Below are 26,305 nucleotides of genomic sequence, written 5' to 3'. Positions count from 1 at the left end.
GATGGCAAAATTAGGAATTCAGGAATGACCACTAAAAGGTACACGAAGCTAAGGTCCACGCGAACCATGGTACGCCGCTAATTGTTTTGATAATGAAAAGCAGATTTCATATCGTTCAATGTGTGTTTTTCCTCTTAACAAGTGGAAATAGCAGACATTCGAGTGGTGTGCTCAGGATTTTCGAAGGGGAAGGAGGTTACGTGTACTATTTAGTACAAGGTGAAGTAAGCGTCGTCGCGCTCTAGTCACGTTCGGTAGGAAAGAAAACGAAAAAAAATGGCCGAAAAAGCTGATTCTTCTTACCTTTAAACGCGACAATTGAGGTGTTTGCATTTCAGTTTCCATCATATTTAATAATTCTCGTCGTATGGGATAGAATTATGTGTCTTTTGTAGTCGTAAGGTGTGTGGTATGAGCTTTTACATTGAATTGGCAATGACCTTGGCGTTTATCGCAGAGAAATATTGTGGCACCTCCCCTTCCGTTGAAAGATTGACCCTGACGTTTGGCAAATCTTGCGATGACTACGTAAGAATGTCACGCTTCGCCACTGAAATAAACTGTGAATTTTCCATGCTAACGGCGGCTGAAGGCATCGCACGTTTCTGACATACATTCGGTTATAAAGTCAGTAAGCATTCTAGTAACCCTCTACTACAGCGCCTTGAATAACGTAGTGTGGAAAACGGCACGGTTCTGCGCTCTCTGGCTGGTTCCACTCGAAAATGATCCGCTGGAGGCGCTGGTGTTGGACCCGGTGCTTGGTATTCGTCTTCTTATAATGGAAGTAAATGGACTTTTCGCTGCAACGTCTGATCCTTTTACATGAAGCATTTCTATGAATGTGATAATTGCTATGATATTTGGTACAGTGGTCGCGAAGATATTAACGAACATTCTAGATAGTCGACCACGTCCTGTTATCGTCATACTTTCGTTAATAATAAGGGAGGAAAAATACGCGTGGAATGCTCTTGGCAAATAAATTTTTGTGTATGAATTAGGTTCATTATTATTATCATCATTTCTTTTAAAGATATACACACTGAAGCATTTGTATTTTGGATAATTACTGTCTCTTTTCTTCCGCTTTAAACTAATCGCGGCGATGATGATAATGATGATTCCATGAAACTACCAGGGGAACCCCACAAGTGCCATCGACATGAGTGTAAGGAAACTTTCAAACCAATGGGACAAGCGACACGGGATGTTCACACCGTCACACTAGTGACACACACTTCCAGACTGTAAAATAGCATTCATTGCACATGAGGGTCCAAAGAGCATACGACACGTTCATATGGCGTATTCGCGTGCTACTTGTTACTTCGGTCGGAAAGCTCCTTAGAGGAAGGGTGCTCAGACCGAAGCGACGCGCTACAGGGGGAGTTCCCAACTAAGTGACAAGCGACATGGTGCCTTCAGTCTGTTGGCAAGCGTTCGCTGCTAATTGTGCGAACAACAGATAGGCGACACGACAAACCGCACATTACAACAACAGATCTAGGCGACACGATAAGCCACACGTGTCGCTTTGTCGCTTGTGCGTCGCTCAAACTGGGCCATTTCCTCAATAGCTTGCAACATGTTGCCGTGGTTTGTTGTTCGCGCATGCGCGATGCAATGCAATGAGTGTCTTCCTTTAGGGAGATTGCGCACCAAAGCGACAAGGGGCACGCGACACTTATCGCTTGAGGATTTCACCAACCGAACGCTGGCCTGTGCTTCCCGTCATGCCGCTACGATGTGAAATGTTGCTCTTGATTGGCTCGTTTCCAAGCAACATGTGTCGCTTCAGTATAAAAGTTGCCTTGGACCGAAGGACCCGTGTCGCTTTGGTGTGAAATCCTCGTATCATTTGTCGCGTGTCGCTTTGGTGTAAACTCTCCTTGAGGAAACGGTGTAGTCAGAGGTTGTGTCCCTACGGTTCGAAAGGCTGCATTGATTACGGACTGCTCGCTTCCAAGCGACACTTGTGGTTTGTCGTCTCGGTGTGAAATATCTCTTAGGATGCTATTTATATTCTAATAACATAGAAAAATAAAACTATAGTACACAATCCAACACCTGACGTCCGGAATCACTTTGGGATGTTTCTTCTTGTGTTACGCATGCTATTTATTTATTAATTTTATTTTACTTTTCTTTCCAAATTAATGTCATTTCGTAACTGCAAATCACTCCACAAATATAACTGTTTCCATCAATTCACTTACCGCCTTTCTAGACAAACAAATCTACACAATATATTCCAAAAACTAAGCCGCATTACTTTCATAACAAAATTAGCACCTGGTTCGATCGCACTGCCATCTATGCTAGTCATCCGTCTGGGGAACTAGTTTCTTGGATAGTTTACCACATTACGTTATTCAAGGCGCTGTACCACTACACATTCAAACTAATACAGGGTGTCCCAAAATAATATATGCAGACTTTGAGTAATTATAAATACACTGTTTATTAAAATAACTTTCTATCGTTACCTTTCGGGTACACAATTCAGGAGGCGTGATTTTGCCGAAAGTTCACCCAAAGCCTTTCACTACGAAAAGAAATTGAGTCGTTGATTCAGCCGCTGTCAATGATCTGCGTCCATTGTTGGCGTTGACATTATGGTAATTGAACAAAGTATTTTGTTGCCAGGAAGCGCGTGCTTTCTGTGAAGAATGTCCTTTTGGTCTTTGCAGGCGACGGCGACCATTCAGTTGATCTACATTTAGCACGAGTCTTCTTCCACTTCATTGGTGGCACTCCTCGTGGACATGTCTTTATACTGGGAGCAAATCAAACTCATCTTTGCAACTCTTCTGCTTGTTTGTCCTTCTTTTGGTTAACAAGCATTTCCAAGTACTGTGCCCCAAAAATTATGCTCTAAGAGTTTGATTTTTTCTTAGCAATTTCCAGCCGACTGGTCCTAATGAATGCAATGGGAACTGCACTTTTCTCCTCGTCATTTTTTCATTGGATCGAAACAACCTGATCCATCTGATTACTTTGGGGACCTTGTTTCATGCCAGTTTCTCTTGTACTCATCATAGACGACGTTCTATGCGTCTCGGAAGAACCTAAAAAAACTGAATTTTTGTCTTGGTTGCGTACATCCCTCGTTATCTCACTTATGGCATGTCGAGGGACTAGAGGTTGTATTCCTACTTTACCCATAAAGGTTAAAAATTGCCCATTTGCAGATGAGGATAAAGGATTATTAAGTTAGTTTCAGCTTAGTTGTTACTCGCAACGCCAACTAAATAACATGTAATATGTATACAAGTACTAGTAATATATAAATATGAAAAATTAAAAATTATACTGTCATGTTCTTTTCCTTGAAGTCTGCAAATCTGTTTCTTTGAAATAGCCAATTACGTGGTCATGAGCAAATTGCCTTAAGGAGGGTCGTAGCTACTTTTTTAAAAATAGTCGGAGGCATTTTGTTCTTCTGTCTGTTCGGCAGGCTTTTTTCTTTTTATAGGAATTTATAGGAGTTTGTAGCACCTTTTAACCAATCCCCTAGGCACATTATTTTTTTTAAAAAAAAAGTTGGAAATCAACCAGAAGGGTATATTCCAGGCTAGCTAGGCTATCTGCGAAGCCTGAAGCCTAGAAAGTAAAATATTGAAGAAGAATCTATTAAGAACTCTGAATTAATCTGATTTATAAAATAAGATAATGGCGATTCTGAAGTTGGCAACCGGAATTCTTAGGAGTTGGCAACCGGAATTCTTAGGAGTTGGCAACCGGAATTCTTAGGAGTTGGCAACCGGAATTCTTAGGAGTTGGCAACCGGAATTCTTAGGAGTTGGCAACCGGAATTCTTAGGAGTTTGCAACCGGAATTCTTAGGAGTTTGCAACCGGAATTCTTAGGAGTTTGCAACCGGAATTCTTAGGAGTTGGCAACCTGAATTTTTATAAGTTTGCAACCTGACTACCGTTGGAATGGCAACATGGCTTCCTTGAAGACGTCAAGAATGAGCCTAGTCTTCTCCCCTCCTCCATAGCCTACAAACAGGTGTCATAGTGAGCTAGTCCATGTCTTAGACTCAGCATACGCCACTGAAATCAACAAAGGTGTCTAATACATCACTAGAATTTTGAATTCGCAACTTAGTAACATGCTTTTCTATCCTTAACTTGTTAGAGTGTGTTCAATTTCCGAATTTAATATCTAAGGATCTAGACAGTTGAAGGAACATCAGAAAAGAACAGTGAGTATGAGCAGGCGTGAAGTATTTTTGTATTAATGGTAAAAATATATTCTCGAATGATTTCTTCGAGCATATAACTCCCAGATCAACTTTAGACGCGAATATATCTGCTATCAGTAACGAATGGTAAAATTCGATCTATTCTTCTCAAGTAAAAATATACTTTGTCACAACCTATGTATATGCCACAATATCCATACATAATGATAGCTTACTCATTAAACTTCATTTTATTGTTTGCATCACATGTACTTGGTTCGTTAGTACATTCTTCGTTTTTTCATTCAACATTAAATTTGTTCCTTATTTTAATTTGGAATTCCCTTCTTTTTGCTGCTTAGGTAGCTAAGTGTCTTGAATGTGCGATTTCCGATCTCGCCACGAACAGTGTTCCTTGTGACCAGGGGTGCTTAAGCGCCGCCGTCCTCTGAGGGTGTCAAAACGGGGCTTCCCCCTTTCTTATCGCCAAAACCTTATTTCTGTTTACGTAAGCGTGGCTGTTCGTTTGTTTGGGTTTATTTCTCTAAGTCCACTTCTGCAAAGAAAGGCTAATTGGTTTTGATTGATTGATCTATTGATTGATTTGTTGTGTAAAGTCCACTTTATGCACAGGAAGGCGAATCGAGACTGGACCTACAGTTTAAAGTGGCATCAGAATCAGCCTCCACCAGGTGCGTGGCTATTTGTTTTAAAAGGAGTTAGATTTATTGTTGACAAGAATTAATTGACATAACGTAATAAGCAGGCACTTAGCCAGGGGGAGGGCTAAGGGGGCTGAAATCCTACAAATATCTAATTTAAATAGTGTATAGTGGTAATTAATTTAACTTCCTTAGCAGGATTAAACATTAGATCGAATGTATAATAGAGGAACTAGGTTAAAATTGTTATATTCTACTATTTAATCCAAAGAACAAATGGATCCACAGCTCCCAAAATTTATAGTTTTCTTGGTGAGAGGTCACACAATATAAACTTTATGAGTAAATTTTAGTCCTAAGTTTTAAAGCCTTTTTTTAAAGGTCTGACTACTATGCGAGAGACCCAGGTTTGATCCCCGGAGGGGGAGAACCGGGAATTTTTCCACCTGTTCAAGCGGCTCCGGCGCCCACCCAGCGTCGTACAAAGTGGGTACCTGGAGGAAACTCTTCGGCTGTGATCAAGAAAGTGTGGGGTCCTAACTCCACACCCCCTATATGCCTTCATGACGTGGTGCAAGGCACAGGGGAGCACTTTACTTTTACTTTACTTTTTGAACGAAATGTGTAAAAGTTAATAACAAACTACAATAACTTTGAATTTCCCTACAGTAACTGTACAACATGTAAAAAAATAATGGAAAACAGATGTGTTGGATATTCACTCATACGGTGAATAGAGTAGCGAAGTAATAATAATATTAATAACAACAACAATAAATTTGGATTAAAATTGGTTTACTTCTAATAACTTGTAATAATTATTATTGTGTAATGACAATTATAACCGTGGTAATCATTATTATTTCTACTAATCAAGTTTTATCAGTGGCCAGCCACCCTCTATAAATATTTCTGGCGACGCCTGTGCTGATAAGGGATGACCCCCCCCCGAAATAAAATCCTGGCTACGGGCCTGCCTGTAAGGTATTGCAAAATCACGTAAATTACTGTAATTTTGATGTCATCATGATACTCCTTATTTTGAAAAAGACTATTATTTTTCGTCATTAAAAGCTTAAATAAAGAACATGGTCGTTTTTTTTTCTGGCAGAAGGTGGAAAATAGGAGAACCATGATATAAAGATTTGTCAGGGTGGAAAGCGCCAAAAACCCACCTCGCCAAGGTGAAAATTTTACCTTGAACCGCCCATTCTTCTAAGCAAGTGTCCTTTCACTTTCATGAAAATGAAATTAAGGAAAACTTGTATTCGTCAATTTACTCGCCCATATTTTTAGTTTGGAGCATGGGCGTAACTTGGGACTTAACTTTGGGGGGGGGGCAGGCCCGAACTTGAGGCTTAACTGTCCAGGATTATTTGCTAAACAACTGTTGCATTTCCGAAATCATTTATATTACTTAGCTCCTCGGGTCATAGGGCAAGCGCCCCCCTTGCCCCCGGCAAGTTACGCCTATGGTTTGGGACAATGGCTACCTCAAACCGTTTAGCTAACTAAACTAGCCCACGATGATCGCGGGAAATTTCCACGCAAATACATTTCGTCCATTTAGCATCATGCAGATGGGGTGCAGGGGGAACAGGGAGGAGGGGGGGATTTTACGACCCCATCCTGGCTCTCGCTCAATGAGATTAATTGGGAACAAGCCTTATCAGTCTTCTGCCACTTTGGGGCTTTTGAGCAGACTCTGGTATCTGAACTGGCAAACCGGTGTGCGTACACACTCCAGTTCTTGTCGGTTCGGAGAGCGTTCGTGCTGCGTTTTAAATTGCTTGTTATCAATCTGCATTCTGATTAAACGGACAGACCGTGCTGGTCTAGATTGTGTCATTGTTCCGCATAAAGCGTGGACATGTTAATGAATGGTATTTTCCAGTTTTAAAAGAGAAGTATGCAATAAACTATAAATTGAACCTGTACATTTCACTCACTATCTGCGGTTCCACGTGTGGATGAAATCAATTGGCAGTTTTCAAACATCGCTGCTTTTGAAACGTTAATTGATTTGACTGACATTTTGACTAACTGACCAAAGTATATCGAAACTGCAATCCATCTTGAATTAAGCATGCGTCCACAGAGAAAAACATTGGTTCGTCTTGAATTAACCATTCGACGGCAGAGAAAAAAATTGGTTCGTCTTGAATTACTCATTCAACTGCAGGGAAAAAGATTGGTTCGTCTTGAATTTACCATGCGACGCAAGAGAAAAAGATTGGTTTGTCATGAATTAACCATGCGACGGCATAGAAAAAGATTGGTTCGTCTTCAATTAACCGTCCGACAGCAGAGAAAAAGATTGGTTCGTCTTGAGTTAACCATGCGACGGGAGAGAAAAACATAGGTTCGTCTTGTCTTGACTTAACCATGCGAAGCAGAGAAAAAGATTGGTTCGTCTTGACTTTACCATGCGACGGCAGAGAAAAGGATTGGCTCGTCTTGAATTAACCATGCGACGGCCGAGAAAAGGATTGGTTCGTCTTGAATTAACCATGCGACGTTAGAGGAAAAGATTGATTCGTCTTGAATTAACCATGCGGCGGGAGAGGCAAAGATTGGTTCGTCTTGAGCAGTGCCGAAGCGTCCTATGAGGCCCGGAGGCCGGGTCTACCCTAATATATTTGTCTATTACGGATTATTTTATTACTTATACATTTCATTAAATGACGCTTAATAAAAGAAAAGTGAAATTCTACGTCTTCCGATAATTACCGCAAGTTTGCAACCCTGCCTGGAACCGTATCTGCGCATTCAGCGAGGCCCGCCTGAGTGTGCCTCAGCTGGTCTCATAACAACTTATGTGATTCATAATTTCAGTGGCGCGTTCGCCTGTAATGTAAACTGAGAGTCCGGCCTCTTTTCTCTCTCTCTCACCCTCTCTCCATGACTTCCGAAGAGTGCCAATCGTGTACGAGCGCGCTGACGAAGCAGGCAGTGGAAGTACAGAGCTTGTTGAGAAGCAGCGTTTCCATGGAAGATTCAGAGCTGTGCCGGGACCGGAGCACACCCAGCTGCTAATATGTAGCGAAAATGTGTTGCTAACACCTCTAAGCCTGGCCTCCTAACCTATCAAAGTAGACATTATTAGAATTCTAACTGCAAATAATGCATGCAAATTGGTTACCAGTTTTAAGTTTGGTGCTTTCAGCTCTTTTGAGGAACCGTTTTTCGCGAAGTGTTATCTGCTGGATGTGCCCCACACCAATCTCGATTCAGAGAGGGAAAGTATTTTATTTCTTTGAGGAAAGGAATATTGAGGCGAAATTTCCTTTCATGATTAGTGACATGACTGAAAACGTGCTACTTTTAAAATGGGGCAAAGTACGTACAATGCACACGTATAGAGAAAATCCATGTTACTGAAATTTTCTGGTCGGTGTGTTACACAGAAAGGTGTCCGTGTTCTCATTTAGCATTTCATCATTTTCTAAATCATATTATTTTTTTAAAAAAAAAGTCGCCTGTTGAAGAAGAATTATATGCATAAAAGTGTTAAAAAGAAATAATTGATTGATAGATTTAGTTTATTTTACTTGGCTTTCTGCTATTTTTGGCTAATTGGGAAGATGAGAATGAGCGATAATATGATGACATTAACGAAGGGACACTCACAAAGAACACATCTGCCCAGGAGGGGATTCGAACCTGAGGCCCTTGTCGTAGCACGCTGTTATAACCAATCCGCCGCGGAGGTCAGCATTAAAAGAAATAAACGCTAAGTGACGATCAAGTGAACCAACCATTTCTGTAATGCGAGAAACATTTACAATACTGTTATTGAAGTAGCAAATAATTTTTACGAGGAGCTTTAATCTAACAAATGTAAGATGGCTAGGACCTGACAGAACGGCTTTTTCATTGGGTGACGCGTGGTCAGAACATCGAGTCCCATCGTCACTGTTTTCTGACCTTCGAGACAGAAGCGCCTTTATTCTCAGATATCCATTCGAGACTAGATTAAATAGAATCTGAACCAATGCCTCCAGGGGGAATCGAACCTTCTACTTCTTGATTATAAGGCGAGAGCGTTAATCACTACATTATCCTTTACAATCACTATCCCGACTTTTTCGAACAGTAGTAGACGAGATTCAAGCAATATGTTATCTTTTATATTCTAGGGGCTTTATTTTAACATACTACGGCCGGTTCAAATCCGGGAACTTTTCTAACGGTGGAAGCGGCCCCGGCGCCTACCCAGCGTCGAATAACATGGGTACCTGGGGGAAACCCTGGGGGGTAAAGGCGGTCAGGGGCGTGATGCTGATCACATCACCCCCACTCACGACCGGATCAAGAAAGTGTGGGGCGTTACCCCCACACCCCCTATACGCCTTCATGGCGTGGTGCTATGCACAGGGGAACACTTTACCTTTTTTTTTTACTTTTTACTGTTTAAGAAAATCACATCTTTCCCACCCCCGAATCCCTGCTCCGCCCTGTGCCTACCCTTCCAGAGACAGCACGCTTCGCCACTGGTCTTAAGTTAACCATGCGACGGCAGAGAAAAATTGGATCGTCTTGAGTTAACCATGCGACGGCAGAGAAAAAGATCGATTCGTCTTGAATTTTCCATGCGACGGCAGAGGAAAAGATTGGTTCGTCTTGAATTAACCATGCGACGGCCGAGAAAGGGATTGGTTTGTCTTGAATTAACCATGCGACGGTAGAGGAAAAGATTGGTTCGTCTTGAATTAACCATGCGACGGCCGAGGAAAAGATTGGTTCGTCTTGAATTAACCAGACTTGAGCAGAGAAAAAATTGATTCGTGTTCGTACCTTATTTCCATGCGCTAGTTGCCTAATTACAACAGTTTGTTGTACACCACAGTTAAAATATGCTTCTATGTATACATACTTTACCTCACTTGTGTTAAGTTGCCCAGTTTCTATCACTATAATAATTTATTTACTCCCTTTGCGGAGTACACAAAGGCATTTCCGGCGTACCCAGAGGCCACTTCAGACGTGGAATAAACCTTAAGGTCTTGAATAAAATATCGTAAGCATCCACACTACCTGTCAGTCAACTCTAAATGCAGCTTTCACGATGTTTGGTGCATATAATAATTTACATTTAAAACACGAAATCGGGAAATAAGAATATTAATCTCGAGGACCTGTCTTCAATAGCACTACAGAAACATATATTTAATCAGCTGACATAATCTTTTAAACAACTAGCATCTCCTAGCAACCGGAAAGAATAATAAATAATCATTAAGATAATTGAATTGCGTTACAACAGATTTGACGTCATAATGTGTGAATAGTATTGTTGTTAAATTTAACATTTTAAACGTCGCATTACTGAATTAATCCCGGGGGCGTAACAGTAGTATTGTGCTGCTTTTTCTCTATTTCTCTAAGTCTATTTCTTCTTGATAAGCTATCAATTGTCTGTCTCTCTGATTGATTGAAATAAGTCAATTCAAATAGTAGATTAATTTGATGAATTAAGTTATTTTATGTTGCTATTTTGCCACTATCGGTTAATCACGACATGAAGATTAGTGATACGATGAAATTGATGAACTCATGCTCAGGTCAGGATCGGAACCTGGGACCCGTGAATCCAAATAGTAGAATTCTCTTAGGAGAATACTTACGCACACGCTTCGTTACCTTTAAATTATTGACGCCTTCTATTGGGGAGTGATAAGCGTAACGCTCTTTCCTAGATTCGAGTCGCCAGGCAAGATATGAATGAAATTGTCGCGATGCGATTAACCCTGGAAATAGAGAAGCAGTGCAATATTCCAGAAACTATGAATATGAACCTTGGAATTCATGGAGGCAATGTTTAATGTTATTTATCTGACGTGTTACTTGTAGTTTTTTATCAATCCACTAATATTAATGTTTCTACTCTTTCCACAGGAAATCTGCTTGGTTGTGTTTTTCGGCGTCGAGTATCTGGTGAGGTTATGGTCGGCCGGATGCAGGTCAAAATACATGGGATTCTGGGGGAGGTTGCGTTTTATTCGAAAACCAATTTGTATTATTGGTAAGTACCTTTGTGCAGTGTTTTTTTTATTACAGAAGCAAGAACTTAATAAGTGTTAAATTACAAGGGGAGGTTACGGCAAAGAATAAAATAGATTATAATTCTATACTACAGCTCATGTTTAATGAGGGAGGAGTTATATAAATAGGTGGTACATGATAACTGAAAATATTCTCCGATAAAGTTTGTACTTTAGAGACAGTGCTCGGAGTGAAGGGGATGTGGGAGGATGGTATCCCCAAGCTAGCAAAATTTTCGCAAAGCATCCCCCCCCCCACAGCAGTCATTGTCACCATGTAAAATCATAGGAACATCCCCCCAGGTAACCCCAATGCTCGACCAAACATAACACTCAGCTACATTTTTCGCTTCAAGCGCTGGTTACCTGAAGAGAATCACGGAACGTTCCTGCCTTGAATTTCATATTATTGTACAAATTTAACAGCATGGAGGGGGGGGGGGTTAAAACAAGACGTGTAGCAAGAATTGTGAGAAGAATGTTTGTATCTCCATGGAAAGAAAAGATGTGTTGCTGGAATACTAATTGAACAAAAACACATTTAGGGGGAAGTCCATAGGGTTCGAATTCTCCTAAAAATTTAACCAATTCCAAAATTAAATAAGCAAAATACTTGTTTACAGCTATATAATCATAATCTAAACTTTAACTTTATACAAGTTCGTAAGAAATAAATCAATTTCATATTATACAAAGTTTGCGTTGACAGTGCCTGCGAAAATTCAGGCGTTGCACGCGTTATAGATAGACTACAAGGAAAAGAACCTTCCGTCAAAAGCGTTCGCGCATCTTCACTATCCCTACCGTTCTCGGGGCTTCGGTGCGGTGTTGCCAGGTGAGACTTGAAAAAAACCGGGAGATTTTTTCTTGGGTAAACTAGAAGATCTGCTAAGAAAATGATCTAATAGTAGCGGATGAATAACGTTCTCGAGGAGAGAGGCATGGGCGTGCGCACTGGGGGGCAAGGGGGGCAATTGCCGTCTAACCTTGGACGGCCAAAGATTTTTACCAGCGAGGTGCAAACAAGGTATTTTTCCAGGGGGTAAATGAGACATATTACTCCGTAATAGTGTCCCCTCAAAAAACTCCACTTGAGTTTGAAATTGTCACGTTCCTGCATCCCCATTATAATAATTGATGTAAATTACTGTGACTGAAATCAACTTATATGTCTGAAATAATATGTACTTTTAGGTTAACATTCATTTTCCGGAAAGGGGGGCCGGTGGCGGCCGTCGTACTTACTCGTAGATACACAAAAGCGAGTAAAATAACCAGAATAGAAATAGGTTTTGGGTTGGGATAAAATACAACCACCTAAAAATTGTAGTGTAAGAATAGTAATAATAATAATTATTATTATTATGTCCTAGCACAATTGAGTAGCGTTTGGCATAATTTTACAGTTCAAACAGCACTTTTCATGGCTGAGTGGAGTTCCACGTGCTCCATTCTACGTCTCCCAACTATGCCCAAGTAAAGGCCGAATCACACGGAACTGGATATCCAGTTAGTTGACGCTGAACTGGCTACCTCCCCGAATGTGATGAATGATATGCCTGGCTGGCTGCTTGACTGGTTTGGAGGAATAGTACATGTTCTAATTGCTACTTGCTTTCCTCGACTAGATTCTGTGGAACAGCCAATGAGAGCAAAATTTCGCCATGTGAAGATAATCTGAGTTTGCAAAGGAGCGTTTTTTGTCTGTGGTTTCCGAGTGCTAGATGTTTTTGTCTCAGTTTCACGGTAAAAAAGGGGGGAAAGAGATGACGTGCAGTGCATTCGTGTTCAGTTCATTAATATTTAGGTATTTATGCATGCAAAGCGTTGAGATGTGTACATGACAAATATGATAAGCTGAAATTTAAAATCCTTATTATTACAAGTGTATTAATAAACACAGACTAGTTGATAAATGTTTGACTTTTTCTTGTGCGTGAATGAATCCTGCGAATCTCATGCATGAATATGCATACCCTGAATTCATCAAAAAGCTTGTTCGGTACGCATTGATTACCATATTTTTTTCCAGCAAATTTCTAGTCCATAATTTTCTTTTTTTTAATTTTTAATAAAAGTACAAAGCAGTATTTCCCCTTCCCGGTTAGCTTTTGCGATTGCAATGTATAACGTATACAACATGAAAGGCACGTCGAGTTACACAATCTATGCTGAGTGCACGGTGTTTACATTCTTCCATGCGTGTAGGACAGTAAACGTTGTAAAGTATGTATTTAAGCAGTGCCATTGTCTTGTACCTAATACCGTTTTATACGAAACGTTATTCCTCTCGGTTGAATAGTTATCGGCTTTTAAAAATGTGAAGTGATACATTGTTTACATCTCACGCGGCCGCCATTACAACTTCACTCGTGACCTAGATAGGAACAAAAGTCTATCGACAAGTACGCTGATAAGTATCGTGTGAGGCGAAAACTAGCAAATGGGTAGCCAGTCCAGCGCCAACTAAAGCCCCTATCACACGGAACTGGATTTCTAGTAGGAATGCCCTAGTTGGCGCTGAACTAACTTTCTAGGTAGCAATCATGGCCGCCTGGCTGACTGCTTGACTGGTTTGGAGGAATAGAACATGTTCTAATTGCTACTTGCTTTCCTCGACTGGATTCTGTGGAACAGCCAATCAGAGCGAAGTTTTGCCATGTGAAGATAATCTGTGAGTGTGCAAAGGAGCGCTTTTGTCTGTGGTTTACGAGTGTTACTCCAGCAATGTATAACGTATACAGCATGAAAGGCGCGTTCAGTTACACCATCTATGCTGAGTGCACGGTGTTTACATTTGAAACAACTAAAGTATTCTTTCATACGTGTACAGTAAACGTTGTAAAGTATGTATTTAAGCGGCGCCATTGTTTTGTACGTAATAACATTTTACACAAAACGTTATGCCTCTCGGTTGAATAGTTATCGGCTTTTAAAAATGTGAAGTGATACATTGTTTACATCTCACGCGGCCGCCATTACAACTTCCCTCGTATGGGAACAAAAGTCTATCGACAAGTACGCTGATAAGTATCGTGTGAGGCGAAAACTGGCAAATGGGTAGCCAGTCCAACGCCAACTAGGGCATACCTACTGGAAATCCAGTAGCGTGTGAATATGGGGTTGCGGGCTTAAGATGAGCAGGAAACGCGTTTTTGAGAAGGCCCTTGGTGCAATAGGCCTGGCAACACTGACTCGGACCGCGCTGAAGGCTCTCCCCCTGCCTTTCCCCACACCCGTGTGCGCGGTGCGGTTATTCCCTGTGGTTCCACCTGCATCAATACTAATAACATGCATAAAAATATAAAAATAATATTCAGAAACTTTACTTATCATAAGCTGAACCTGACCTTTATTGGTATTCAATAAGTAATCCACTGAAAATTGTTTATGGCATTAATTTCTTCCGTAGGACAGCTGTTTTTAAACAAATTTTAGAAACCGTAAGTAGAAATAAGCTACATAATGAATACTAGCTGTTATATCTCTATTCTTGTATTATCTTTTTGCCTGTTCATGTAACAATGATGATGATATAAATTGACCTGTTTTAATATTATTATTATTATATTAATATTTAAAAAATATATTAACATTATTTAATATTATTATGACATACTAATCTTATCAACCTTTTAATTATAATCTTTATTATTGCATGCAAGAGGTTTGGTTCGGACTACTCCCGAAATATGGTTGGTTATAGATTGGTGTCTGTTATTAACTGGTAGAAAATTCTTAGTGATAAATTACCAAATATTCATGGGGATGGGGGAGGAGGGGGCCAATTGCCCAACCAACCCATGCTCGCTGTTATAGTATCCATCTCATATCCTGTCAAGTTTTTTTGAAATAAGTCTACAGAAATCCACCTTTTCAAAGTCTTGGGGGCTCTGGTTGGGAGATATACCATAAAAAAAGCACCACTGAACCCGTTGAGAAATCGTCATTATAAAGTGATAAAAAAATTGAATTTCAAATGTGCCCTGACGTGCATTTAGATCACAGCCCAGAACACGACACCTTGCCTCTCAATTTTTACCTTCCATCATCTGTTAGTTTACAACGCCAGGGGACGTGTTTCGCGATGAATTGGTCTTCCGAATTTGAATTAACTTTCCTTGTTTCTGAGGCACGACATCCTCATCTGCGGCCTGAGAATTCGCACGCCATTTGTAGAACGGGGGAAAGGGGGGGGGGGAGGTTCGAAATCCTATTGCATCGTTGAATTTCTCAGAAGACATTCGTGACTCGACGACCTTCTCGAGCGCCATAAATCTTTGTTTTTTTGTGGGCGGAAGATATACGCCCAGGATGAGAAACCGGGGCGCAGCGCCGCCATTACTCATCGGGGGGCGGGGGCGAAAGAAGGAAAAAGTATGGCAAATTAATGACTCACACTTTTTCAGCGCATTTGAAAACCTGCTAGTAAATGTTATCAGCTAAATGAGCTTGTGAAATGAACCTCTTTGGATTCCCTGTAACTTAAGGTAGTGTACAGGAAAGCATGCTACCGATTCTTCTTTCCCTTTTTATTGATTGATTGATTTGGTGTTTTAAGTCCACTTTATGCACTGTAAGGCTAATCGGGACTGACCTACAGTTTAAAGTGGAATCCGAACCACTGTGTCTTTCCCTTTTTATGATTTACGTCCACCTGACATAGACATTCACAAAAATGAAAGCATACATACCTAAATAATGCTTATCACTCAACCATTGTCCTCCTACCTTGCCACTGGCACCAATATTATAGTTGAGTGCTGTAATGATCCATCAACCTGCGTATTCGCCAGATTTGGGCGACTGCTATAGTAGAGTGGTTCAGATCCCACTTTAAACTGTAGGTTCAGTCCCGACTAGTGTATCTGTGCATAAAGTGGACTTAACAACAACAACAATAATAATAATGCCTAATGCGAATATTGTAATAAATTTATTGATGAGCAAGATCCCGTTGCAGTAGCACTGGCAGAGACGATTCCACGCAGGTAAAACAGCGATAGCGAAAGATCAGGTGAGGTCAGGCCGGCTCGGTAGCTCAGTGGTTGTCGACCTCCGTGGCGAAGTTGTTAGCAGAGCGCGCTACAACGCCAGGGGTTCCGGGTTCGAGTCCCGGGTAAGGCATGGGTATTTGTGATTGTCTGTCCTGAAAAAGTCCTGAAATAGAAATGTGAATGAAATGATATGAGTGAATGTGATGGGGGAAGCTTCCGCTTAGGGGGCTTTCCTTAAAAAAAAAAAAAAAAAAAAAAAAAAGAAGTGGTTAGAGCAATGGCAAGGTATGCCAGAGACCCGGGTTCGAGTCCTGGTCGAGCCTGCATTTTTTGGCTGAAAAAATTCTACACTTACATAAATGTTTGATGCACTTTACGGCTATACAAATATTGTGTTCAGTTCTGGGGGCAGTGCACGAAGTGGAAATCATTAGGTGAAGGGATGTTTGTTCGAGCCGTGGAACTCGTTTCTTCATGGGGACAGTGGGACAGCTAGGGGGATGCTTTGCATATCTTTTTCCTCCTAGGGTATAACATAAGAATTCTACCAGACAGTTCATAGACTGGCAATAGGGAATAGCAGTGGTCAAGAGAATGTAACAACTGTTTCAAGTTGCTGATTCTTAGGGGTAATTGCTGATTCTTTCACCCAACTGCTGAAAAGTAGGGATAGCCAAATCCTGATAAAATTGTATCCGTATATACAGATTATTCGGATATCCGAATTGTCTGGATGATCCGGATATTCGGATTATCAGAATTATTCAGATTATCCAAAATGTCCTGATATCCGAATGTGTGCATTTCTAGACAATTTTATCGTTTATCCGTTTTACGGGCTATCACGTATTCTTTTGTTCAGACGCGTCGCCTTATAATGTTCGCATGAACACGTGAACACTCATGCAAATGTTTTAAATTACGTACATATTAAATGCACATACACACATATATATTTATTCGAAAATATACTTTGATGTTCGAGTATATGCACACAATGTACACTGACAAGAATTCTTTTACGTCTGATAACTTTTCTAGATAGTTGGTAACGCTGACTCCTACGGTGTTCAACGGAGGGCTTTGAACACAATAGCAGGGCGTTTGCCATAAAACTGACAGCTAAGGGACTATTGGCCACTATACCCCGAAGATGTTCACTTCGCTGTGCGAACACTGATGCAAGCGGCAATGCTTCTTACATTCGGCACCAGAGTGTAGCATATACAAGGCATGTCTAGGGGGACTCGAAAAGGTCTGAATATTTTAAATTTCAGTGGGCGCTAAAATTCAAGGAATAGTGACGGGCGACTTTTCTTTAGAAACTTGTTTGCATGACATGATATCTTTCGAGGTTTATATGATTTTGCGCATGTGCATCTAAGATCCATTCAGACTGTCCAACTTTCTTAGTAATCGACGTCTTCCAAGCCAAGAAAATAACTCTCACCAACTTAAATTGCAAAGGAAAGTGTCGACTAAATTTACATCAATTCAACGCGCATTTTCATAGTCATTATACTCAGAATAGTATGGGGCCCTATGGCCTAAATAGTTTTTACCTTACAAGTAATTGAGCGTTGCAAGTGTTATGTACGCCTACATTCTGACTTGGTTGTCTTGGAAAAATCGTGAAACACTAAGGGCATCGTGAAGCGAAGAAGTTTGTGAACCCCTGCTTTAAATGGTCATAAATCAATCTCTCTGATTTTTTTCTGGACTCTTGGGAGGACGATGCACGTGCTGAATGAGTGTCGTTGTTTAACATATGGTCCATGTAATAAAAAGTAGATTGCGAAGTATGGTAGTCTTGCGTTGTACATACCTGAAATTGCATATGTACAAATTAGTTTGGACTAGCCATTACTAATTATAAATAACGTAATTAAAAGAGTGTTAGTTGTATAAAAAAGTATTGTATTACTTCAAATATTGCTGAAAATAAGTTGAACTGTTATTCTCACTTTTTCAATTAAAGATGAAGTTACAAGAGTAAATCTGCACATTGTGAACACCCGTAAGTGAACCACACACGACACCACTGCTTTTGTTCATCATGTTGGTATTTCACTGTAGGGATTCTCTGCAAATCTTTCATCAAATCTGTACTATCCACATATTTTGATTATCTGCATATCCATACTATTCGGATATCTGGATTATCCATTGCATCCAAAATTGATATGGGATAATTTGAAATCCGGATATCTGTTATCTGGTTTTTGTGGCCATCCCCACTAAAAAGTAATAAATTTCAGTTGAGGCACAAAACTAATTATATGTAAGGTTTCTCCACTCCCTCCTTCAACTCTTGCCATTAGATGAAAGTTTCAGAATCACTTGTTAGTAGCAGCCTACAAATAGCAGAAAAGATATTGTTTTGATAATTGTTTCAGAATTATTCTTAACTATTTTAATATATTATGTGAAACCTAAAATATGTGCACATTTAAAGAATTTTACAGATCTAACAAATATGGATTATTATTTTTTTCAGATCTTATTGTTGTTGTTGCTTCCATTGTTGTTCTATCCGTGGGGTCCAATGGCCAAGTGTTCGCCACATCAGCCATCCGAGGAATAAGATTTCTACAAATCTTACGAATGTTACATGTTGACAGACAGGGTGGGACTTGGAGGTTATTGGGTTCTGTTGTCTTCATCCACAGGCAGGTTAGTTCACATGAAAGTATTGAAATAAAAAGAAAAATGTCACTTTTAATTAAACTCTTGAGCTTCATTGATTTGTATAAAGATGAAAGCAGAAGTCCAATCAGCATTAATTGTTACATTTTCTTTCTTGCAGGAACTTATTACTACACTCTACATTGGATTCCTAGGACTCATTTTTTCAAGTTATTTTGTCTACTTAGCAGAGAAGGATGTTGTGGGATCAGATAATAAAACTCACTTTACTAGCTATGCAGATGCATTGTGGTGGGGCGTGGTATGTATATTTTCATTTTGTGAACCTAGTGGCAATTGAATACACATCCAAGAAACTAGATTTGAGCACGTCATAATGATATATCTACTAATCATATATGATTGTAAAAGAGAGAAGTTGCATTCTCAAATTAACTATTTGCCCAAATAAACCTAAGTCCTTGAAAATTAAATTCTAATATACTAAAATGATTACAATTTTGCAATGAATGCAGCATAATAGTGAAATTTTACAAGATGGATTTCACATGTATACTTAATGGTGGTGTCTCAATTTGTAAGAATGAATCATGTTGCGTGAAGATATGTGATAAGTTATTATATATTGTGAACATTTCAAATCCCGTTAATAAATGATGAATCTTCCTTAAAAAACTCTCTACATTTTTTTTTAAAAACATGTTATTGTAGTGTTTTGTAACTTTGTGGTAACCCTGTGCGAACCAGGACCTGTGAAGTGACTTTTTGTTGATGTATGCCGAGAAAATTGACTTCCATAATTGATCCATTTCTTAGATTCATTCCACTGGTAGTTCTTTTTCAAGTAGCTTCTCAAGTGCCTCAAGATTCATGTTCGAATCAAGGGTAGAGGTGGGAGGGAGAGGCTATGGAATTTTCTTTCCTCTAATCTTCTTTGGGCTCTGTGTGTCTAAATTTGTTCCCAAACAAAGGAAGAGGTCCTCTAATAAGAATATGTATTCCAGGGGCGGCGCCAGAAATTTTCAGCCGGATGGGCAGAAGCTCCATATTGATAGATTAGGGTGGGCAGTATAAATTTAAGACCATATATATGTGCATGTAATACGTATATGTATCCCCCTCTCTTACACTCCCGATTTTCTTCTTGTTTCTTTTCCCTTTCCTTTTCTTGTTTTCCTCTTTATTCTTTTGTAATCTATTCTCCCATCTTGTTCCATTTCCTTTCGCGTTGTCTCTGATGGACACAATTATTTCAACGAAGTGTTTATCCATGCGGAGTCATACATTCAGTCACATTCTTTCATGCATGTTAATACGTATAATGTAATAAATGTGAATTAGGTTTAAGCTTGTGTTGCATCACATTTTGACCTTCGAGATAAAAAAAAAACAAGGCACATATACTTGATTTTATATATTCGGCGACAGTGATAGAAAATGCGATGGTAGACAATCGTGATGTTTCTCGTAATTTAAATTCATGTTCCTGAGCATAGTATTTTCATCGTATGAGTTTTTGACTGAAAGAGTTCTCTTACTCCTTGGGGGGGGGGGGGGAGGGGTCGCTATTCTTAGCTTACAAGGTTTGTACAACTGACAAATCTATCTGAATGTTTGCAGTAGGGGCGATTGGGTGCCAACATTTGAGGGGCAAGGGCAATAATACTTTATTTTGGTAGAAAAGGCTTAGCATAAAGAGGTCATAGTGCGAAGGCAAGAAGTAACAAAATGTGCCGGGGGGAACTGCATCCCCCCTCCTACTCCTCCTAATCGCCGCTACTGAATGTTTGGATTAAAATCAACGTCTTATTAGGAATGATTTAAAACACACACGGAAAACCAATTCTTTGTTTATTGTCCATGAAGTATTTATTCCTAGTCTAATGAAAGGCTATTTTGACAAAATATCACTCATAAGTAATAAACAAGTAAGACTGAGAAATCTGTTCAGAATTGAAGAGATTATTAGCTAAGTTGATATTCGTTTTCTGAACCAAGTCGTGTTACTCATGCGAGAGAATACACGTATGGTTACATGAACATATTTCTTGAAGTAACAAAATTATTTAGGACACAAGAAAGTCATCGAAGTTGATCACCGTACCAGCAATAATTCACCTATTTTTCATAGATGACTTGAGTTGTATGGCATGACCATTTCGAACACACTAGAATGTCAACCTGTGTCCTGTACAGCATACCCTACAAACTTTATTCTTGCAGGGCAGCGAGTTCCTGGCACCTGGAACCACAGTGGAAGTAACAATTTATGAGGGTTTGTATTTTGGGTGTCAGAATGTGTTTGGTTTCGCCCCTTCGTCACTTTCGTCTAATCACCATTGAACCTTATCGTCGTCATTATCAAAATTAACAGAAAAATGACAAAATAAAACAAATCATCCACTACTTACTCTTACAAAAATTGTAGTTTCATTAGTACATACCACGTCGAACGTTGAGGTGGTAGTTTCTACTAATGAAACATATTGCACAGTGTTCATTAGTATATCAAGGCAGCTAATTCCGTGAGCAATGACGTTGTTTCCAAAAGTCTCAAATATTTGTCTCGGGCAATACACCCTCTGTGGAGTTTGTTGCGAGTTCTTTCTGTACATTTTTCCACCAATGGCATAACACTGTCCCATTATAATGAAGAGGTCCTGTGTTCGACTCCCCCCCCCCTCCTCTGGTGGAAGCACAATGCACACTGGTTCGGACTACACGTTAAACTGTAGGTTTGGTCCCGATTAGCCTATCTGAGCTTAAAAGTGGGCTTAAAAACAAACTCACAAAAACGTCTTCTGGATACTTCGTGACATAACTTTTTTCTTCATTTCAGTTGCATCTACAGATTCTGTCGACATTTTCGGCTGATTCATGTGGAATAATGTGTGTGTCGAACGAGGATTTCTAAATATGATGAGTCACTCATTAGCAATTGAATAATTCTGTACATTTTTCCATATATAACTGGTTTATCAAAAGTTATTTAGTTTGGTATTGTAGCGATTGTTGTGATTCCTTCTTCCTAGATCGAATATAAAGTTGATATTTCGCATACCATATTGGTATTTGAAGATGAAAGGTACGAGTATATAAAAATTGTAATGAAATAAAGAAAGGGATACTTCTGGAATTGCAATGCAGAGCTAATTAAACCTATACTACACTCTCTAGCATACTTAAACCTGAAGGTTTATGGCTGCAGCAACACAAGCTTTCCATCTGTCCCTATCGTGGGCAAGATCAATCCAATCCATTACCGATTTCCTTTAGGTTCATCTCAACGTTATCCCTCCATCTTCGTTTTGACCTTCCTACTGGTCTCTTACCATCAGGTTTCCCAACAAGAATCCTGTAAACTATTCTTTCCTCTGCCATTCGTGTCACATGGCCTTCCCATGTAAGTCTAGTTGATTAAATTATTCTAATAATAATTAAAAAGTCGAAATAATGTATTGTGTTGCTGGAGGAAGTAATGCTAAGATGATGTTTTTATTTGGATATTATTTTAATCATACCCTGGCCGGGATTTATGTGGAGGCCCGGAGCTTACAGCACCAAGACCTCACTCCATTCCCCTCTACACAGTTTCAGTTAATCTTCTCGCCAAGTTACATGGTGTGGTTTGTTATTATATTTTTACCACATCCGAAATACCTAATTTTTTAATTATGTGGTACTTTTCAAAGCAGTCTTTCCCAATGAAGTCCTGGAACTGCAGTCTTCAAATTCACCCTAAATTCTGATCTAATCTTGATCATACCCTGCATAATTTTGAGCCTTCTAAGCCTACTAGCTGCTTTTAAACATAGAAGTAGATAATTTGATCATAGTTTTTTCTTTTTGTTTCAATAGCTCTAGTAATTACAAAATTGGCTTTTTATGGGTTAATATGTGAACATTTCTAGCATAGATAATATTCACAAGTAAAATATACATGTTATGAACACCAGAATGCACTAATTTATTGAGTCATTCACATATTCCCAAGTATATGTACTTGTTGAATTTGATTGGGTGGGCAATCGGGTGGGCACAGGAATTTTTGCGTGGGCGCTTGCCCACCCGTGCCCACCCCTGTCGCCGTCCCTGATGTATTCTAATCTAATTATTTTCTTATTCATTAACTTATAAACTAAACTCCATCGTGCAACAACCCTCTAAAGGCCAGAGCCTGCCAGTGGCTTTTTCATTAGGTTCAGTGCATCAAGTCCCATTGTCACTGTCTTCTGGCTTTTGAAACTGAAACTTCTTTTCAAGTAGCTCCCCAATTGTCCACAATGCTGGGCCAAGGCTGAAATTTTTGCAACTCCCACCAGGAATCGAATAGCGTATCCCCTGCATGCACCAAATCATGAGGTATTATGAGCTGATTTAGTGGTGAATTTCTTTTTATGTATTTACAATATCGATACATATTTGTTTTTGTTCAAAAGTTGTTGATAGAAATTGAACATCTTTGAACATCTGGTAAAAATGTTATCATGGTCATTGTACAAATGAGTTTAAATAGTTGGTCAAGATGTGTATATATTTATGCAATCTGAGAAATTAACTAAAAGTTAATTTGGGACACGACAAAGCTAGGGTCTCACTGTGGTAATACTTATGTGGTACAAAGGGTTACCAGATCACTATGAGGGAAATGTAGGACATGCTGTCCCAAAATGTAGGACACAGAGTCAGAATGTAGGACACAGAGTCAGAATGTAGGACACTGAGTCAGAATGTAGGACATTGAGTCAAAATGTAGGACACAAAATATTCACAATAAATAATACATGTTACTAGAACATGTTAGCAAATAATGTAAAATTTCACCTTTTCAGTTTAAAGAATAATGAATTTTTTATATCTTAAAAACAAAATTCCAAAACTAAACTGTTAAACAATACACTTCTTACTATATGCCTTTTCAGTCGTATTTCTCTGAGGAGCCAATTTTTCATAAAATTTCAGGCTTAGTCATAATGTACTTATAAAACTAACAACAATCAAATTCTTCGAAATTATACTGAACAAACACCACCCTTCACAGAATCTATAAGAAATTGATTCTTCTCATCAGTCCACTGTGCTAACATTAACAAAAATAATATTTCAACATTTGCATTATGACCTGGAATGGCAAATAAATATTCAGCAATTTTCAGAAATTCTGAATGACCCTCACAAAATTATTGAGATTAATATAACTTGCCCACTTTCATGACGTGCCATTTTTCCAAGATTTGAAACATTGTGTTCAATGAACATGTTCATCATTGTTCATAGCACTTTCCATCATCAAGGACGAGGAAAGTGGCCAGTTTCAGCACCTTCTTTCATAAATTTTTAATTTAATAAATCACTCGTTAAACAAGTTATGGAAATTTGCACGCTTGATTCACAGACAGTCTACAGTGCCAACATATGGCCATGAGTGCATTGCTTGCCAATAGCGCAAACAGTGACGTGGAAGTCTACACTTCAATGGATCTCTCTGTAGCACAAACTGTAAGGGAAAAATTCAAGCAGCAGATAATAGGGCCTCCCCTATGGCACAGTCGTTGCGTCGTAGCCTTGTAATCAAGGGGTCCCGGGTTCGATTCCCATTGAAGGCACATAGTGGTTCTGATTCCACTTGAAACTGTAGGTTCAGTCCCGATTAGCCTTACTGTGCATAAAGTGGACTTAAAACACCAAATCAAACCAGCAGCAGATAAATAATTTCACTGAAACACATTTTATTAGTTCAAATTATGTGACGTTCAAAATGTAGGACATTTATGATATTTTTCCAATTCCTCCCGGACGCTGGACATACAGTTAATGTAGGACATGTCTGGGAAAAACCGGACGTCTGGTAACCCTAGTGGTACAATAATGTGGAGCTTTGATGTTCTAGTTAGTAGGACATCTGACTGCCACGTGGGAGACCCAGGTGATCTGAGGTCATAGTTTTTCTGGCCTTGTCCCTGCATAAAGCTAGGGCTTATACAGCCTTAAATCAATGGATACCTGGAAGGCAACCCTGGGGAGTAAAGATGGCCAGAGCGTGGTGCTGATCACATCACCTCCAACATGGCCGAGATTGAGAATGTGTGGGGTCCTATCACCACATCCCCTAAATGTGCCTTCATGGTATGATGCTATATGCATGGGGAACTTTACCTTACCTACCTTCAATAATCTGATAATTATTTTTAAAAAATCAATTGCAGATTTAACTAGTTTTTATCTCAAATCATGCACTTTGTTACTAGAGTGATTATAATAATATTAACGTACCTCTATTGAAATATCACAATGGAAAGAAAGTTCTGAACCTTGCAGTTTGCAACTGCCATTGTTATTTTTTTGTGCTGAAAGCAACAAGCCTTCTTTCTTGCATAAAAAAAAATGTGTAGCTTGAAATTTGGACATTCAACAATGCAATATTATAAATGTTATTGATAACACTTCATAAATTAAACAAATGTATCATGTGAATAAACAACATTTATTTTCTTTTCAGATCACTGTAACAACTATTGGGTATGGTGATACAGTTCCAAAGACATGGCTGGGAAAAATAATTGCTTCCTGTTTTAGTGTTTTTGCAATCTCATTTTTCGCACTGCCTGCGGTGAGTATGTTTAACATTTTCATGTTACTTTTTATGTATTTCTTGTACTTTATCAATGAATTACAGTAGTTATCCCCACGGTAGCCATAGATTTGGTTCCTGTTGTACTAATCATTATTTCACATATTAAAAGAAAAAAACTGCATGAGATGAGATGAAAATGTAATCACTGCCCAGGCGCGTGCCCAGGATTTTCGTAAGGGGGGGGTTATGAATCCAATACATTTTCCAGTTCACAGGTCAAATTTCTTGTAATAAATTAGATAATTAATATACTTGGATTTTACCCCAATGAACGCAATCAATGTATTTGCTATGGATGCTTCATGTTTTTATTGCATCATATAAAAGCACCTGCTTGAATATTTCCAAATTATTAATATTTTATATTTAATTGCTCAAATATAATTTTTAAACAAAAAATATGTACACTCAACATTGTAACAACATTAAAGAGATTAAGACTACTTGATGTCTTAAAGACAGTAATAAATAAGGTACCACAGTTCAACAATTTAAATTCTGAAATTTAGGCATCGAGGTTTCTGTGCGAGTTCTGACAAGTAACAAGTAAGTTCGTCATAAGTAACTTTTATATCCCGGTGAATGTTCAGAGCAGCTAACCCATTTAATCTTTCTTCGCAAATGGTATTTCGAAGATAGGTCTTCAAGTGCCTCAAAGTTGAGAATGATTTCTCATTTGATGTTGTTGTTACCGGGATTGTACATAATATGCGCAAACGTGTGTTTACCCAGGGAAATATTACTTCAATGCATATATCAATTGCTTCAAAAGCATTTACTGGACGTCTTTTCATTGCTGCAAGATGACGATACCACAGTTTCATTTCAGTGTGAGCGTCGTCGCCTTGTAATCAAGGTGTTCCGGGTTCAATACCCGGTGGAGGCTAATAGTGGTTCGGATCTCACTTTAAACTTTAGGCCCAGTCCCTATTAGCCTTACTGTGCATAAAGTGGATTTAAAACATCAATTCAATCAACATTGTACTTGTTGTGGAGATGGATTTGCTAAATATTGTGTACATTTTTGGCATTGTATTATTATATTATTGGTCAAAACATTTGTTTGACAGTCGATAAACAAATACAAACCCCTTCAGTAATTAACATTTTCTACTACAGTGTCATTAATGT

At 39.1% G+C, this 26,305-nt stretch overlaps 1 protein-coding gene across 6 annotated transcripts in view; it reads left to right on the top strand.

Annotated features, from left to right (window-relative positions):
• KCNQ (KCNQ potassium channel) overlaps positions 1 to 26,305 on the top strand; it is a 375,894-nt gene that overhangs the window by 316,464 nt on the left and 33,125 nt on the right. For all 6 annotated transcript variants that reach the window (XM_083119378.1, XM_083119377.1, XM_083119376.1 and 3 more), the window contains 4 exons: positions 10,752 to 10,878; positions 18,392 to 18,567; positions 18,701 to 18,841; positions 25,040 to 25,150. In XM_083119378.1, the coding sequence (XP_082975504.1) occupies positions 10,752 to 10,878; positions 18,392 to 18,567; positions 18,701 to 18,841; positions 25,040 to 25,150 (555 nt within the window). The remainder of the gene's footprint in view (positions 1 to 10,751; positions 10,879 to 18,391; positions 18,568 to 18,700; positions 18,842 to 25,039; positions 25,151 to 26,305) is intronic.

Source organism: Lepisma saccharinum, chromosome 3, assembly GCF_977018435.1.
Source record: "Lepisma saccharinum chromosome 3, izLepSacc3.1, whole genome shotgun sequence".
NCBI classification, from domain to species: domain Eukaryota; kingdom Metazoa; phylum Arthropoda; class Insecta; order Zygentoma; family Lepismatidae; genus Lepisma; species Lepisma saccharinum.
This window is presented reverse-complemented; position numbering and strand designations above follow the sequence as displayed.